General features: G+C 32.2%; 5 protein-coding genes across 7 annotated transcripts in view; 2 read left to right on the forward strand and 3 right to left on the reverse strand.

Annotated features, from left to right (window-relative positions):
- The first annotated feature begins 654 nt into the window (after positions 1-654).
- LOC115242719 (28S ribosomal protein S2, mitochondrial) lies at positions 655-2,011 on the forward strand. The gene is made up of 3 exons (XM_029819231.1): positions 655-844; positions 926-1,024; positions 1,195-2,011. Exons 1-3 carry the CDS (start codon positions 811-813, stop codon positions 1,848-1,850), a joined length of 789 nt encoding a protein of 262 aa, XP_029675091.1. The 5' UTR covers positions 655-810; the 3' UTR covers positions 1,851-2,011.
- Positions 2,012-2,097: 86 nt separating this feature from the next.
- Positions 2,098-6,684, reverse strand: LOC115242704 (dehydrogenase/reductase SDR family member 7). 2 transcript variants are annotated; one of them, XM_029819221.1, is made up of 8 exons: positions 6,500-6,684; positions 4,207-4,355; positions 3,715-3,867; positions 3,495-3,601; positions 3,182-3,421; positions 2,957-3,076; positions 2,601-2,767; positions 2,098-2,234 (listed from the first exon to the last, which is right to left on the reverse strand). In XM_029819221.1, the coding sequence occupies exons 2-8, from the start codon at positions 4,328-4,330 to the stop codon at positions 2,165-2,167; spliced, it is 981 nt and encodes a 326-aa protein (XP_029675081.1). In that variant the 5' UTR covers positions 4,331-4,355; positions 6,500-6,684; the 3' UTR covers positions 2,098-2,164. The 2 variants fall into 2 exon arrangements, with proteins under 2 accessions (XP_029675081.1, XP_029675072.1); XM_029819212.1 differs by having other exon boundaries at positions 6,456-6,683.
- A 1,096-nt stretch (positions 6,685-7,780) lies between these two features.
- Positions 7,781-12,812, reverse strand: LOC115241197 (phospholipid scramblase 1-like). 2 transcript variants are annotated; one of them, XM_029816853.1, is made up of 7 exons: positions 11,168-12,033; positions 10,964-11,056; positions 10,299-10,451; positions 9,922-10,133; positions 9,401-9,562; positions 8,947-9,093; positions 8,168-8,778 (listed from the first exon to the last, which is right to left on the reverse strand). In XM_029816853.1, the coding sequence occupies exons 1-7, from the start codon at positions 11,259-11,261 to the stop codon at positions 8,734-8,736; spliced, it is 906 nt and encodes a 301-aa protein (XP_029672713.1). In that variant the 5' UTR covers positions 11,262-12,033; the 3' UTR covers positions 8,168-8,733. The 2 variants fall into 2 exon arrangements, with proteins under 2 accessions (XP_029672719.1, XP_029672713.1); XM_029816859.1 differs by lacking the exons at positions 8,168-8,778; positions 8,947-9,093; positions 9,401-9,562 and adding an exon at positions 7,781-7,990 and having other exon boundaries at positions 11,168-12,812.
- A 566-nt stretch (positions 12,813-13,378) lies between these two features.
- LOC115241177 overlaps positions 13,379-15,365 on the forward strand; it is a 27,337-nt gene continuing 25,350 nt past the window's right edge. Inside the window, exon 1 of the mRNA XM_029816807.1 lies at positions 13,379-13,727. The gene's annotated coding sequence lies outside the window, so the exon portion shown is untranslated. The remainder of the gene's footprint in view (positions 13,728-15,365) is intronic.
- LOC115241223 overlaps positions 14,896-15,365 on the reverse strand; it is a 28,190-nt gene continuing 27,720 nt past the window's right edge. Inside the window, exon 4 of the mRNA XM_029816889.1 lies at positions 14,896-14,988. Coding sequence (XP_029672749.1) covers positions 14,941-14,988 — 48 coding nt within the window. The 3' untranslated portion in view covers positions 14,896-14,940. The remainder of the gene's footprint in view (positions 14,989-15,365) is intronic.

Raw genomic sequence — 15,365 nt, forward strand, 5'->3', positions numbered from 1 at the left:
AGAAATCTTGAATAAAAATAATGTTGTCAAATGCATTATATTGTCTATTCGCGTATATATAAATTATTTATCATATTATACATAATATATATTCCATACGACACACAGATAAGCATATATGCAATGGAAATAAAACAACGCCTGGCTGTATAACGTTTAAAGTTTATTTGCCAAAAAATGCGAGTTTAAAAATTTAATATTATTACATATGATTATTTTTGATATTACACAATTTTAAACTCTTATTCTTATTTATAATATTTTTTTAATAACAAAGGAAATAGTTCTTTTTTAATTGTTGAATGTTCATTGAACTTCATTATAATATGCATTCACAAATATATGAAATAATTAATTTTTATTATATCAAATAAAACTAGTTTATAAATTAAAATTTACTTAAAATATCGAAAATAACGATTTTCTCTTATCTATTTTTTACGATTTTTCATCTATTATAATTTTCTTTCTGTTTTAACGTTTAGCCCGCCAGAAGCATATTTTTGCGATTTGTCACTATAGAGTCTCTAGAAGATATCTTCTAGGGACTCTAGTCACTATTGATGACAGCGCCCCTCGCGATGCAATTATAAATTATTTCACTAGGCAATTTAGTTAAATGTGGAATATTTCCCTCTTTGTATTTTATTATCTTTGCTTTAAATTAAACCACATAACCTCATAACCACACGCACAAAAAGATAACCTCTGCAAATCTGTCGCTTCTTGTTATAAACTCTCTTTCTTTCCTCTTCCCGGAAAAATTTCATTAAATAAAATTAAGGAATAAGCACCCATAATTTCAGTAAAATGTCCTTATTTGCGAGGCGGATATTTTTCAATCGTAATTGTTTTATTTTGCGTGAATATAATGCGAAATATCATTAATTAAAGTACATATTCACCAATATCTTTTTGCTTACAGTTTCGAGAGATTGGCAATGTTTACGATCTGTCACCTGTAATTCCTACCTTCGCCGATGCCAATTATCGACTCAGTCTCAATCGAATGTGGAAGAAGCCGGTTTGTAGGAATATTTTTGCTATAGTATTGTATTTTTCTGCTCATATTGCTCCTAAGAGTTAGAAACATATATATATCTTTATATGTCATATAAATCATTTTTATGAAAGAATATCTCTATAACCTAATACTGCCCTATTTTATATACATAAAACTGTTCAATGTTTCAGAAACCTCAGTTGCCTCTACATTAGATCCTTTAACACATCCAGACTTCTTTGAAGTTCATAAACTGTTCACTGTGAAGGACCTGTACGATGCGAGGGTACACTACGGCCACAAGGATACCTCATTGAACGAACACATGGAGACGTTCATATTTGGTTCTAGACTAGGACACTTAATAATCGATTTAGATCAAACTGCTGAATTACTCAGACAAGCATTAAACTTTATCGCTCATGTTGCCTTTAGAGGCGGTATAATCCTGTTCATTTCGCGAAATCCCCAGACTACATATATAGTGGACAAAACCGCCATAGAGTGCAAGGAGTTTTCGCATACGAGATACTGGCGGTTGGGACTGTTTCCTAATTCGAAGAATCAGTTTAACGCCATGACGCGATTGCCTGATTTGTGTATCTTTCTCAGTACCCTTGACACTGTCCTGGCTGAACATCCAGCGGTTAGACATTCAGCGAAAATGTCCATACCCAGCGTCGGTGTAGTCGACACGAATTGCAATCCGAATCTTATAACATACCCCATTCCTGGAAACGACGATTCTCCATGCGCCATAGAACTCTATTGTTCATTATTCAAGGAAGCTATCCTAAGAGGTAAGAAAGCTCGAGAAACAATGACGAATTTTAAAGACTCGACATAAATCTAGCAATTAATTTGCGATATTAAACAAATATAATGTTACATATGTACAAAACAGATCGAAATACATTTCTTTCCTGAAAATAAGAATATTATTGTGAATAACGTAGTATCATAAGAAATAGGCATTTAATAAAATCACATATATACATATATAGAAAATTATTGTTATTAATATTAATATAATTATTATAGCCTTATAATATTAATATATATATAATTTCATATCACATGTAAAAAAAAAACTTTGTCAAAACACACAGTATAAAAATAATCACCAATTATCATTAGACTATTGTAATGATGGTAACAAGATTAGTTCTTACTGGGAACCTTAGCATCCCGTAATTTCATTAGATATCTTGTGCCCAAGGTCTTCACCAACCTTTGTAAAAATACAAAATTTAATAATGCAATTATATTAAAGCCGATCGAAAGATTCATTCGGTTTTATTCTTCTTTTTCTAGTTTTGTTACTGTAAACTCACTTTAAATCATCTATAATTGCAGTAGAATTTTGTTTATAATTATATGCTATGTATTCTGTATATTTGCATATTCTGCTTCTTCAAATGCTTTACATTACACGGCACATAAAATTATCAATAAAATTTTAAGTCAAGTTTTGTTTAGCGAATGTTGGATAGTCTAAGAACAAGATTTAAAAGTTGTGAGAAAAAAACCGAATGAATTTTTTCAATTATCAATTTAATTACATGCAGTAAAAGAATTAAGTGAAAGAGATATATACCATTTTCCAAAATTCGGGAAACAATAAAATATATAAATCAATCGTAACGTGATCGGTTTGGCGATCCACACTTCGTCCAGCTTATTCGCAATCGCTACACCCATTAAAGTTGCGCAACGTTCCGCGCTAATTTTGTTTTTGGCCACTTCCGTGTTTATACCGTATTTCTAAACAAATAATAGATTACAGCAAATTGTTTAAATGTGTGTGTACATTGTAATTAATTAACACACAGAATGTTCAACGAAATTCGAAAGAGTCGAATTGTTTCATTAAAATACTTTCAGAGAAACATGAGTAAAGTTGTGAGGGTACACTCTGTATAAATCTGTATAAATGTTTCATGTGACATATACCTCGCCAGATTTCTCTGTGAAACTCTCGGCTAGAAAATTAGTCTGCACCGGACCCGGACAAACGATCGTCACGTCGATATCTTTATCATGGTGGTCCAGCAACAACGATTTAAAATAACCCTGCGAATAATTTAATGTTACTGCCTACTTCAAAAAGATTTCGCAAAGTTATTAATTATTGCATTCGGTCAATAAAATTATCGTATATGGTTTAAAAGTATTTACGTGCAACGCATGTTTAGCGCCACAATAGGTCCCCGACCTAGCTACCGGTAAAAATCCCGCGACGCTCGAGTTAATAACGATTTGACCCTCGCCTGTCTGTAGAAAATGCTTAACCGCTAATCTACTCAAGGATACGATGGAAAATACGTTCAACTCGAACATCTCTTTGTCGACTGTCATCTCAATATTCTCCCATTGTGCCCTTTGACTGCGACCGGCATTATTAACGAGTATGTCCAACTGAAATATACAGATGCATATTGCAGTAAGGTTCTTTTTCGACTTGCGTGTATCAACATAAAATCGTAAATACTTTGCCGAATTTCTCGATCACGTGTAGGAACGCTTTCTCGTGCAAGTCAAAATTGAGCAGGTCCAAAGGGTACACTTCCACATCGTCGTCGCTCAAGTGTTCGTTTTCTGAAAAGAAATGAAACGTTTATAAAAATCTCAGCATATCTCAATAACGCGATTTAATATCTCAAACTATATGAAGAAATATCGTGGATTTGTTAAAATGTCAATCAGTCTACCTTCTAGACACTTCCTCTTCACTTTTTCTAACTCGTCGATCCTCCGAGCGGACAAGATTAATTTACAGCCCGCTTTGGCCAGCACGTAGGCTAATTGCTCTCCGATACCGCTGGACGCACCTGTTATCCATACGACTTTGCCTTTCAACGAAACTGTGAAATATGAAACAACACGAAATAAATCGATACAGAAAAATTCATTTATACAATACATTTAGCTTCTATTTTAGACGATCCATAAGTTATAACAGATTTTACGAGACAGAATTTTATTTTTATATAAAAAAATTGTTAAAAATATATATCTAATAAATTATATATAAAATATTATATAAGAGAAAAAAAAAAAATGTTTCGAATTTTCTGTTGTCGCCAATTATATAGATCACGTATATAAACGAGCGTTCTTTATATATTTCATCTGATTTACGGCACTCGAAGAAAAAAGTTTCTCGCCACTTTTTAAACCCGTATAAGAATAAATGCACTTACCTACGGGCTTGCCGAATATCTCCTTAAAAGCGAGCAATAGATCGCAATCCAAAATGGAGGGAAAAATGAGATAGGCGAGGTAATAGAGTAGAGTTAGCAGACCAACAGTTGCGAGAAAAGCCATATTATCGCGATTTGAAAAATTATCTCTGCGAACAAACAAACTGAAGTTACTATTATATATAGATATAGATTTTAAAATGCAATTTTGTTTTCCTTTTAATTTAAGTAATGCTGCGTATTTTTTCAACGTGCATCTCAATCAATATCGAGATTTTTATTATTTATTAAAAAGTCCTGGGATTAATAATCTTTGAGAGAAAATTATTAGTTTTGGATTTTATTATCTTGTAATATTTCTTTTTTTTCCTTTTATAAATTTAATTCTTTCTATTTTTCTATGCAATAAATACTATCGTAATAAATTATGGTGAATATTTGCACATAAGTCAAATCCAGAAGACTTCTGACTTCTGGCATATGATACATGTCAAGATTACCTGCCTGAACAAAAAATAAAATTGCTAAACGAAATTTATAATTACACATTTCCAATTTTCCGCGCGAAAATGAAAACTAAAAATGTAATATAAAAATTATAATCTTAAGATTTTTACAGTATAAAGAATATATAAGAATATATATATTAAATTTGATGAAAAGAAAATAATTTTATGCTAACGTAAGTTGTGTATTCGCGGTCATATACTCTCTATTATTATGACAACCGCGAAACAAGCGCATTGTTGTGGCATACACGTTATTTAAAATGTATAGAAAATTAAATTGAACAATATTTTTTTAACTTCTAGCATTAAAATAAATATTTTCAGTGCCATAGAAATATTCAAGTGTCACATTTTATCTAAAACGTCTCTTACGAACATCTTGCATTATTCATATTTGTTAAAAAAAAATATACGCTTTTATTTTTCTTTTTCTTTTATTAGTTCCATAAATTATTCCGTTTTTAAATAATAAATGTATTAAAATAATACTGAATTTATATATTCGATTTGCACATACAACTAGATGCTGAGACTAGATATGGATCATTACATATAATTATATTATTTACATTGCAATATGTTATAGCGCAAATTATTTCTATTATCTTCTGGATGTAATAATGCTTCTAAAAAACGATAAACACTTTAAAAAATGATCCATAACTAATATTCGGGTTTACCCTAACAGCACATGATATCATTCGAATATTCTATACTGATACTGTGAATATACGTACTATATATAATATACTGAAAACATCCCTATAACATTTATTGTAATATATTATTTCTCGAATATTCCCAGAATATACTTATAATATATCTTACAGTATATTATTTCTCGTATATTCTCAGAATATACTTATAATATATCTTCCCACACAGAGCTACATATTTAATCGATATCTACTGGATATCGACATATCCATATAATGTCCATATCTACTATGGATAATCAATAGATATCTATTAGATATCAAAAATATCTATATCTCCCGTATAACCAGCTGGGATATCTAGTGGATATCCACATATTATCCACACATCCATGTTAACTAAAAATTTAATATACTGGGCGACGTTCTACAGATATACCAATAACATACTGAGTAACATATTCTATAGATATACTAAAGATATATTAAAAATATACTGAAAGATATTCACAGAATATTCTACGAACTATAATAAGTGGGACATAGGAACTTTCTCAGTATGTACTCAGTATATCGTAGTACGTATATCAAATGTTTTGAGAATGTACGCAATATACTTTTGCGATATCCTCCGAACATTCTCAGAACCTACATATGCTGTTAGGGTAATTGCGAACCTTTCACAAAATATTTTATTTAAGCAAAAGTAAAAGAATATAAAACAATAATCAAACCGGACAAAATCGTCTATAAAGTATTCTTTACGACTTTAATGTAAGATTGATTATACTGATTAAATATTTTGTCATATATTTGACATCTTTTTCTTGGAAATTCAAAGGAATTAATTTTTATTCTATTATGATGATCCAGTATGATCCAGAACTACCTATCCTTACCCTAACAATAAGTCACATGTCAAATCGAGCAAATGACACTATCTTGAAAGAAGAATGCTATCTCATTGATTTATATTAAAAATCTCACATGCAACGACATACAAATGCGTAAATGTTATTTGTCCTTCCTGTAGTCGACACGAAATTCTATCTTTTATATTTGCTTTCTTTCCCTGTAAATTTACCTGTATATGTATTCTTCTTCTCTAATATATATATCTTCATTCACTTTTCTCAATTCATGAAAAACCAGTTCACTGTAGATAGGTAGAGGAGACACGCACACGGTGGGTGACGCGATGCGCGTGACGACTTCGCGACAGGCCACGACGAGATTAATGTGGGAGGATCGAGCACCACCACCAGCTACATCCAGCACCAATGAATTCCAAACATGTGCTGACTAAAGCCATAGACTTGCGAAACTTATAGACGGCACCTTATATAAGGAAGAATGATATCTCGGAGTCCAAATTTCGATCGATCGATTTTTTATTCGCTTAAGTTTTTTCTCCGTTGCTCCGATCCAAGTTCTTTCCTTTTTTTCTTATTTTAATATATGATATAAATTAGAACATGGAAGGTTGATCTCCCTCTTAAAGCAAACATGATGATATAATTTTTCGAATTGTATCATCACGTGCGACGTCGTAACATTTAAAACTAATAAAACTAATAAAAAAACTAATAAAAAATAAGGTGCTTATGTCGCAGCTTATTTCTCAGCCATTTGAGCAAAAAATTGTTAATAAGCATTTTCCAAGAGTGACTTTATTACGAAATTATTTAAAACAGGAAAAATTTGTTTCTCTTTTAATATGTTGCTTTAAATATGCTTTAAATATAATAAATATTTGCATGATTATTATTATAATATTAAACAAATTTGAAAATAAAATGCATAAAAAAAATTTATGAAAAAAAAAAGTTCACGAGCAGAGGTTCGAACACGGAATCTCTGACTTCCTACGCCGGCCTGCTACCGCTTCGGCCACCGGACCGCTTGGCAATGGAGAAAACTTTTAGGTATATAAATTGCTACACAAAGTTTGAGGCGCTTTTTCTTGGAACTGGCCGCCTATGGGGTCCTATGACTTGAGCATGGTATGAGTTTCGGGCACTACTATTACCACACGAAGCCTCATCCCGAACTTCATTTCCCAGCCCGTGGGTTCCTTGTGAAATTATTATATATTTTATTATATACAAATATATAATATTCTCTATAAACTCTTCCCCTTTTCTAATAATATACAAGTTTTATTCTGTGTGCATACAAGAACATGAATATAACACAAATTTAAATATGTCTAAAGGGGTATTCTTATAATAAAAACATATAAATTTATATAGATATATTTTTTGCATGTAAATATTAATATCATATTTCCGATAAACGAAAGATAATGCGTGATAAATAAAAAAATACTGAAGCAAATGTACACGCAATTTCAATCGTGTTTTCGCATTCGTATCGCGGTTTTATGATACATGATAATGATTGTTTGTTATTGTTAACGCGACCTTTATACATTCATTACACGGATGATTCATTCACCTGAAACTGCGCTTCTTTATACATGCAACAGCCGCAGATATTGGGGCCATATATGTTGCAGAGGGGTTCCTTGAACGCGTCATACACCGTAAAATTCGGTCCCATCAAACTAAAGTTCTCCTCCACGCTACCGATGAGATTTGCGCTTTCCACTGTGATTTTCTGCACAAATTCACGAGATGATCAAACAGAAGGATAGAAACTCGTTTGCATCGCACAAGATATTACCACACGAAGCCTCATCCCGAACTTCATTTCCCAGCCCGTGGGTTCCTTGTGAAATTATTATATATTTTATTATATACAAATATATAATATTCTCTATAAACTCTTCCCCTTTTCTAATAATATACAAGTTTTATTCTGTGTGCATACAAGAACATGAATATAACACAAATTTAAATATGTCTAAAGGGGATATGTGTTTTAGAGAGAGATTATGCTGTTCAGATGCTGTTTTCAGGGAAGAATTCGAAATTTTACTTTAAAGATCGAAATTTCCTTATTGTTAATTCCTATTTCGTTTATCTTTTGTAAACATTGCATTCGTATACATAGTCGCGATGAGTATTTATTACATATATTATGTGTGCAATGTAACTAATTATAACATTGAATAATTAGGTAGTCTCCGATCAATGCGCGTTTACTATTTATATAATGTTTCTATAAGATAATTTCTCTGTTAAGATGGATATATAAAAATTATATTTTTTTTCTCTGAAGATGTGTACTTGCATTAATATAGAAAAAAAACATGATACGCGACGAAAACTTTGAAATGCATATTGTTTTGTACTAAAATCATCCCAGATATTACGTCTCTAAAAGACGTTTAAAAAACAACTTAAAAATATCTTATCGTCCTTGAGATATCTTTAAGATGTTCGGCCTTTTTGTGGGATTTATCTCCTGGATGCGTTTCTTATTCGTTGAAAATATAAGTATTCCTGGAACAAGACGAAAGAAGATAAGACGTGGTGTGGCGATCACAATAATCAATATAATTGCGATATTTATATCTAAATAATTTTTTATATAATCATATTTATTTATGTAATTGAAGAGAAAAATCAGAAAGCGATTATCGCGGTGTAATAGAAAATCGATCGACTTACTATTAAGAATGATGCGCCAAGGAGCAGGCTTTTTAATTTCACGTCGGTATCTACTGGAAATGTGAGCAATAGAATATAATCGACCGACAAGTGGTCCCATTGATGTATCAGCGATGCGACTTGGCGCGATCCATCTAACGATATTATCTACAACGGAAAAAAACGCACAAATACACATATAAATAGATATAAGTAAAACAAAAATATTAATATAATATTCTTATAATAAAAACATATAAATTTATATAGATATATTTTTTGCATGTAAATATTAATATCATATTTCCGATAAACGAAAGATAATGCGTGATAAATAAAAAAATACTGAAGCAAATGTACACGCGATTTCAATCGTGTTTTCGCATTCGTATCGCGGTTTTGTGATACATGATAATGATTGTTTGTTATTGTTAAAGCGACCTTTATACATTCATTACACGGATGATTCATTCACCTGAAACTGCGCTTCTTTATACATGCAACAGCCGCAGATATTGGGGCCATATATGTTGCAGAGGGGTTCCTTGAACGCGTCATACACCGTAAAATTCGGTCCCATCAAACTAAAGTTCTCCTCCACGCTACCGATGAGATTCGCGCTTTCCACTGTGATTTTCTGCACAAATTCACGAGATGATCAAACAGAAGGATAGAAACTCGTTTGCATCGCACAAGATCAATCCGTATTTTATCTTTCATTTCTGCTCATAGCCAACAACCGATGATCAATCCTGCTCTTTTCATTCGTCTCAGTTTAAATGGATATCTCTATGTATTTTAATAGAGTTTTCATCATATATATATACAAAATATATATACATATATATATATATGTATATATATATGTATATATTTTTTTACAAGATTTCTGAGTTATGTGATACATTGACAATTAATAATCGATTTGAAGGCGCGAGCGCGAATAATCATAAAGGAATGGTATTTATTAATACGACGCCTGTCGCATTAACTTGCCTGCCGCGATCCTGGTACGTGCATCCAACTGGGATCCTTTCGCATAACGAACGCGGTCTCGCCGCATTGATCCAGAACATTCAGCACGAAACCCTTATACCAGCCGCACATCCGCGATTCCGTTTCCGTCTTGGACTCCATGGCAAGAAACAGCGTTTCCGCCCGTGGTACTTTCACCCTGTACTGAGTGCCCCTCTCCATTCTGCCGAGTACTACCGAGTATTTCGCGTAAATTGTGTATATACATTCTTATTCGAATTAATACATATTTATGTATACAATTACTCTATCTTACATATAGTTTGTATTCATTTATATATATATTTTTTCTCTCTCTTTTAGGCTGGAGATGTACGTGACATGCGTTAAATACGTACGAGTACTCAAATCAATAACCTGCTGAATTTCCAACTGTTCGACGCCGGCCAAGAATTGTGTGCCGGAGGTCGCATTAAATTGTGCCCTGGGTGTCGAGATCCAGTCAGTGGTGATGATGGGAATAGGCCTTCGCGGAAATCGAAGTTCGCCTTCTGCAAGAGCGATGTGACGATACGCGCGCGAATAAAATAAAAAGACCGCTCGGAATTTTATTAAGTACGCGGGCATTTCCCATTAATCGAGAAATCGATTCCGTCGCCTTACGTAACGAGACTCTCGTTAATCCATCGAAAGCTCATGATTACGATATAGAAGAAATTCAATTAAACTATTATTCTTCCTATATCTTTATCAATTCTTGAGCAATGTATTTATCAAAGAAAAACACCGATTGTTTCAGCGTACGCTGAAATTAATGATGCTCCTTTCGTCCATTATGATAACAATATAAATTTAATTTAGATTAAGAATTTTCATTTACACACACATATGTTCGAATATCGATTGCGATGGAAACATCTAATAATGTAAAATAAGACAATAATTTCTGTAATTCTTTTATCTACTTATACATAGGAAAAGAGAAGAACAAATATTTGATTGACATCACTAGCCATTAATAACTTGATGTTATCTCACTATCAGCGAAGATATATATATTCACCTGTCGGTTGCATCGTGATGACGTTGCTGTTGGCATAAACGATCGGAACGTTCTCCTGCATCTCTATCGTCTGCGTCCCCGTGCTCGACATCGCTAAGGGATCCGGAAAAAAGAAGTGCAACGTTTACAATATATGTTTTCTAAAAGAATAACGTCTGTGTGCCTGTGTGATAAGAACGCGATATCGCGCTCATTGTCTGATACCGGTCGCCGGTGATTGTTCGCTGCTCGTCGACATCTCGTTGAGCTGTTGCGCGTAACTCTGCTCCATCATCGGTTCCGCTTCCGTGTATCGCATGATCGCGTAATAAAATCAGTCGACCAACAGAAAGAAGGACGAGATTCGCGATCGTTATCTCCCTCTTACTTCCGAGATTTATTTAAATTATATTCGATTCCGGCGATGCGAATTCACGCTAACCGTCGAGCCAATACTGTTAGATTCGCGATTTAATTCTTCGTCTACCTTGTTATCGTCCCTGATAAATCAAGTATTTATCTTTGACACGGATAAGCGATATCTCACGTAGATATCGATAATAGTACGTTTGTCCGTAACAAAAGTGCTGACCCGACGCGAATCGAGGGCCAAAAATCGCAATGACGAGCGCGCAGAAAAATGATTGTTCCTCCTTTTCCATATGTATGATACCGAGATATACATGTGTCTTCGCGTTTATTTTTATATATCTTATTTTTTTAGTCAATTATTTGTAATCTCATCTTTCTATGATTGTTTAATTTTATAATTTTGCAATTAATTAATTGTAGTTCACTTTCTTTCTAAGAATATTTTCTTGCGACATCTGTGCAACATTATCTCTTTTCATTTTAGTCTTGATTTGCGAGTAATTATTTGCGTATAATTATAGAAACATTTGTTAATATCTAAGAATGTAGACATTTCCATTGCCTCTACAAGAAAATAGATAATTTTTCATTTGAAAAACAAATATAAATGTGCATTCACGTATACAGCGTGTTCAGTATAAATTGTGGTAGAACCGACGAAAAAATGAATTATTTTTTGCGAAAATAAAGAACTAATAACAAGTATAAGATAAATGGTTGTGTAATTTTGACGAAAAATAATCTTAAATATAAAAGTGAAATATATTTTTTAAAAAGATAGTTTTTGCTTTTTGTATTTGTTTCGATTTTTTAGAATCATTTTCTCGTCGGTTGTATCGATCTATTGGATCTTCTGTCCATACCTGACATTCTGTACATACTTTAATGCGCGTATTAACATAATTGCATATTCATATAACTACAATATTCTTATAACTACGTATTAATCGTTACATATTCATAAACCACTGATAATTTTTATATGTGTATAATCGTATCTCGTAATTATAAATAAAATGTGTGTACTTCACAAATGTAAATAATTTGCATATTATTTACACGAATAAAAAGTATGCGCATTGCATTGATCTTTTATGCGTCTTTTGAATGGAATTCTCATTCTTCGCACGTAGAATAAATTAATTCATTAGATTTAAGCTCTTCCTTCATTCCAATTAATTCCGCAGTGAGCAAAATATTTCCATTATTGTCGGGTTTTTACTCTTGAGATAGATATCTCATGCGATAAGATTTTGCTTTTGCGAATACTTATCTCTCGGTTAAGAACGTATATGTATATATATATATATATCGCATGCAGAAAAGTTCTAAATACACATATTTAAAATCGTTGTACGTATTTAAATACGTAAATGTACATATTTAAAATCTGCAAATATGCAGAATCGATATCTAAAAAGCACGTTCTGAAAAAACAAAAAAAAGACAAAGTCTCTTCCTCGTAATCGAGTAATCTGCGACTTTGAACTCCAACCTATTTTTAGTAATGTTACATCTTTTATTACCTTTTTTACAATCTTTTTATTTATAATTAACTATTGAAAAGAGTGAGCAATGTTAAAATGTTTTCTATGTTAATTTCTTCCTTCGATATACATATTAATTTACGTAAATAAATATGTATATTGTTTTCGTGTATAGATATACAAATGTGGTCATAGATAAGTCATAGATTTACGACCACATTTACATTTAAATCGATTCTTTTATTTCCAATTGCCAATTGATTTTATAATTTTGATGTCCTTCTATTTTCCGAGATAGACTCAACGTCAAAATATTTTGCTGAAGTCCTCGCTTCTCTAAACATTTCTCGCAAAGCAAATGCATGATCACTGATTGCAAACTGTATTTTGAAAATTTCTACGTGTAAAGCTTTCCAAACTAGCAAAATCGATAGTTAATACGCCTACGCCGAGATAAGATAATAAAGAAGTACGAGCGGAATATTTGATACCGTTTCGTTCGTCGAGATTAAGTTGAGAAATAAAGTTTTCCAAAGACTTATTTAATTCGCTTGCTGCCATGGAAATTTCGTTTGAATAAGCTCGCGAAGCGAAAGAGCGTAAAAAATTTTCCTGTCGACGTATTTTTTCTCTTCATACCGCACACGGCACACCCCGTCTGTGCCCCCTTTACTTGTTGCTGCCGATAGCTGTCAAAGTACCATGCGCGTTTCTATCGATCCTACGCCCTCTCGCCCTATATAAAAGCCGTCGCCATTGGCGGTCGGTCCTGGTCGAAAAAGAACAGGACGGGATTCCATATCGGGAGAACCGTCGTCAACGATATTGTGACATAGTAAAAAATAAAAAAAATTAATTAAAGAAAACCGCACATTAGTCTGGATTTATCGGAGGGTATCACGCGGATGAGACATTAAATCGACCAGGTACGTACCATCACGCGCACCGAAAGACTCTCAACTAATCTCAATTAATTAATTTCTCGCTCGACAGTTCTTGCTCGTCGTCGATTGTAATTCATTCCCGCGATCCAGCTTCCCTTCTCGCGACTGATATTCCTGTGAGTGTGTGTGTGCAACGCAATCGAACTGATTAAATTAATTATCTGATATAATTGTGCGCGAGGGGAAATTTTCTATCGTTGTTAATCGTTGATATCACTCTCGCGCGATCCGATTCTCGAAAATGATCGGAATGCAGTTTTTCGTCGTCGAGGCAAAATTGCGAAACTCGCGCTTCGCTTTTTGTGTTGACATCGTTCGCCGATGAAAAAAATTTGATCGTTGCTTGCCGATTGCGAAACATGACATGAGCAAATACGCGACTGTAATCGCAACGTCAGATCATCATCTGATAATTTGATTCGCGCCGCAAATATCTGACCCATTTGCTTTAATGCCATTATTAACGATTTCATTTCATATAGATTTTAAGAATGTCAAGAAATTTGTGTACATGATAATCTTTCGCTTGATAAATTTTATATTATTATTATTATTTATGTGGAAATTATATATTAAATTTATATATAAATTTATATATAATTTTATTTTTTAATTACATATAATTTTATCCGCACACACACAAACTATACTAGATTAAATTGTAGCTTTTTTACGTAGCATTTAAACGCAATACAAATTTTATTAATGACATTTGAACGCGCTATTCAAAGCAAAAAGCTTGAATGTCGTCTCAAATATTTGCAAACTGATATATGCGAAAAATTTACATTTACTACTCAATTTATATTTAATTTATAAATATCAATTCAAAGAACGGTACGTTTATCGATCCCGAAAGAGACGTTCGTATTGCGTGACGATAGCTTGTATTTGTGTATCCTTAATTGCTTCGTTACATTTTAATTACTTAATTTATAATAACATAATGTATATTGACTCTTTTATGTTTATTTAACTCAATTCTTTCTTTAATTATTCAATTATACTAACTATATCTGAAATATTTTTTCGTTATGGTTTCTTTCCTTTATATTCTGTAGTATATTTTTTTACTTTACTATGTGTTATTTTGCTTACAACTATTATAATTTCCAATTATACACAAAATATGAAGAATTTTTTTTACCAGTGATGGTAATTGGATTATGATCTTGTTTTGCCTTACGCAGTTGCGTTACATCGTTCTCGATACGTCTTCATTCGCGCGAAGGACTTCGCTACCCTATTAACAAAATCGATATCAGCTTAGTGCATAGTATGCAAAATAGACACATAGATATAGTCAATAGATAAATAGATATAATCAATATATCTATATATATATTTATTATGAAGCAGGATTCAATCTTACGATTGAGTTAAATAAAGAACTCATTCAAAGAATTTAATTAAAAAAATGGAGATTATAATATATAAAACGTAAGATTACTAGAGAAATTAATAAAGATTATAGTTTCCATTTTAAAAATATTGAAATAAATATAAAAAATATAATATAATAATTTAATTAGAGATTATAATATATAAAACGTAAGATTACTAGAGAAATTAATAAAGATTATAGTTTCCATTTTAAAAATATTGAAATAATGAAATAAA

This window comes from Formica exsecta, unplaced genomic scaffold (genome assembly GCF_003651465.1).
Source record: "Formica exsecta isolate Colony F162 unplaced genomic scaffold, ASM365146v1 scaffold120, whole genome shotgun sequence".
Lineage (NCBI taxonomy): Eukaryota > Metazoa > Arthropoda > Insecta > Hymenoptera > Formicidae > Formica > Formica exsecta.